A 1892-nucleotide genomic window follows, 5' to 3' on the forward strand; every position below is an offset into this window, starting at 1 on the left:
AAAAAATTCATATGTAGAGTAATTAAAAATTGCATTATTGTGAAAAGCTGTTTCAGCAATAAGCAAAAAAAAAAATAAGAAACAAAGAAATTCCACTGGATTGAAAAAGTGTATTAATCCCACGCAATGTGATCTGATCTTTGAATCTTACAAATCTGATAACTTTGTAATTCTGAAATGAAATGCTATCATAGGGAGTCATAATTAACTGCCACAACCATGGCCTTCAGTGGCCACACACCCACCTCCTCCCAGACCATTTGCTTCTGAACGTTCATGCCACGTTCATGTTTCCTTCACTTTTGAATCCCCATTCCACTCAGTGTGAAGGGTGATGTTGCAGATTATCAACAAGCTTCTTGATTCTTGGTTTTGTTTCACTTAAAGCACACCGTAGGTCATGCTTCACTTCAAGTCTGTTGCGATATTTCGTTTTAATGTGGAGTAGTTGAGAGAATGCAGCCTCGCAGGAATAAGTTGATGAAAATGGTAGGAGGTGGCGAAAAGCTAAGTCACATAAGTTTGGGTATGAAGCTGCCATTGATGACCAAAATACTGTGAGAGATTCAGTTTCAAACTTCATCTTAGCTCCTGAATCCTCCTGAAGTGTCAACAGCTCAGTTTGGCCATCATCATTGTCATCAGGAATGCATGTCACTGCAGCAGTGAAGGGGGCCCTTACTAGCCGAGAAGTTAGGCTTTGGATATCTGGGAAGTATCTTTTAAACTCCCCTTCCAAGGCCTCAAGATGTTGGGTAATCAAGTTCTGCGTAGCAGCATCACACTTCTCTACAATTTCTGACACTGTCTCCAGCATTGCCAAGTTTCCCATTCCAACTTTGCGCCTCCAATTCTCCATCTTACGAATGAAAGCTTTGATTTTGTCCACAAAATCGATTATCAAGCTTCCTTTCCCTTGGAGTTCCAGGTTCAGTGTGTTCAACTGTCTAAATATGTCAACAAGATAGGCTAGCCGTATTTCGAAGCTATCTGCAGACCATGCTGACAGCAAATCTTGCTTGTTCTGTATTCTGAGAAAGAGGCTGATCTCTTCTCTGAGCTCAAATACACGTTGAACTACATTTCCTTTTGATAGCCAGCGAACTGCTGTATGAAATAGGAGGGTCTCATGAGCTGCATCCATATCTTGGCAGAGTCTCTTGAAAAGGCGTGTGTTAAGAGCACTACCTTTACAAAGTTAACTGTCTTTATAATTGTATTCAGAGTGTCCTGTAATTCTGAGGGTAGCGTTTTTGATGCAAGAGCTTGCCTGTGGATCATGCAGTGAAGAGGGATAGCATTTGGTGCTTTTGTATAACTCTTGTAACAAAACCTGACTGAGAACCCAACATGGCTGGAGCCCCGTCTGTGCATATCCCACAAAGATTGCCCCAGTCAAGACCTTCAGATTCAAAGAATTCTGTAAGTTTCTGCATTACATCTTCACCTTTTGTAGATTGTTCAAGAGGCTCACAAAACAAGAATTCCTCCTTCAGATCCTCATCATGAACATACCTTACAAAAGCCAGGAGTTGTGAGCAGGACTGGACGTCAGTGGACTCATCGAGTTGAATACTGAATAATCCAGCTCTTTTGATTTCCTGTATCACCTGCTCTCTGATGTCATCAGATATTTGGGAGATTCGGCGTTGCACTGTATTATTTGAGAGTGAAATAGCATTCAGCTTTTCAGCACTTTTCTCACCCAAAACAAGCTTTACCATTGTTTTGGCACATGGCAAAATTAATTCCTCCCCAATTGTGTGAGGCTTCTTTTTCTTTGCTATTTCAAGGGCTACAAGAAATGATGCCTCCACTACGGCAGCATTTTGTTGATGAAAGGAACCACTGGCATCAAGTCGCTGTCTCTTCATGTTCAATTCTTGTCGACT

At 41.3% G+C, this 1892-nt stretch overlaps 2 protein-coding genes across 2 annotated transcripts in view; both read right to left on the reverse strand.

Moving 5' to 3' along the window:
• Positions 1–319: 319 nt before the first annotated feature.
• Positions 320–859, reverse strand: LOC123499919 (zinc finger BED domain-containing protein 5-like). Its single transcript, XM_045248451.1, has one exon. It carries the CDS (start codon positions 857–859, stop codon positions 320–322), a length of 540 nt encoding a protein of 179 aa, XP_045104386.1.
• A 336-nt stretch (positions 860–1195) lies between these two features.
• LOC123500087 (protein ZBED8-like) overlaps positions 1196–1892 on the reverse strand; it is a 1572-nt gene continuing 875 nt past the window's right edge. The window contains exon 2 of the mRNA XM_045248736.1: positions 1196–1892. This exon is cut by the window's right edge and continues 209 nt beyond it. Within this exon, the coding sequence (XP_045104671.1) occupies positions 1278–1892 (615 nt within the window). The 3' untranslated portion in view covers positions 1196–1277.

Source organism: Portunus trituberculatus, chromosome 50 (assembly GCF_017591435.1).
Source record: "Portunus trituberculatus isolate SZX2019 chromosome 50, ASM1759143v1, whole genome shotgun sequence".
NCBI classification, from domain to species: Eukaryota; Metazoa; Arthropoda; class Malacostraca; order Decapoda; family Portunidae; genus Portunus; species Portunus trituberculatus.

Coding starts and splice junctions, on each gene's coding strand:
- LOC123499919 (XM_045248451.1), bottom strand. CDS start 859: ATGGAGAATTGGAGGCGCAAAGTTGGAATGGGAAACTTGGCAATGCTG.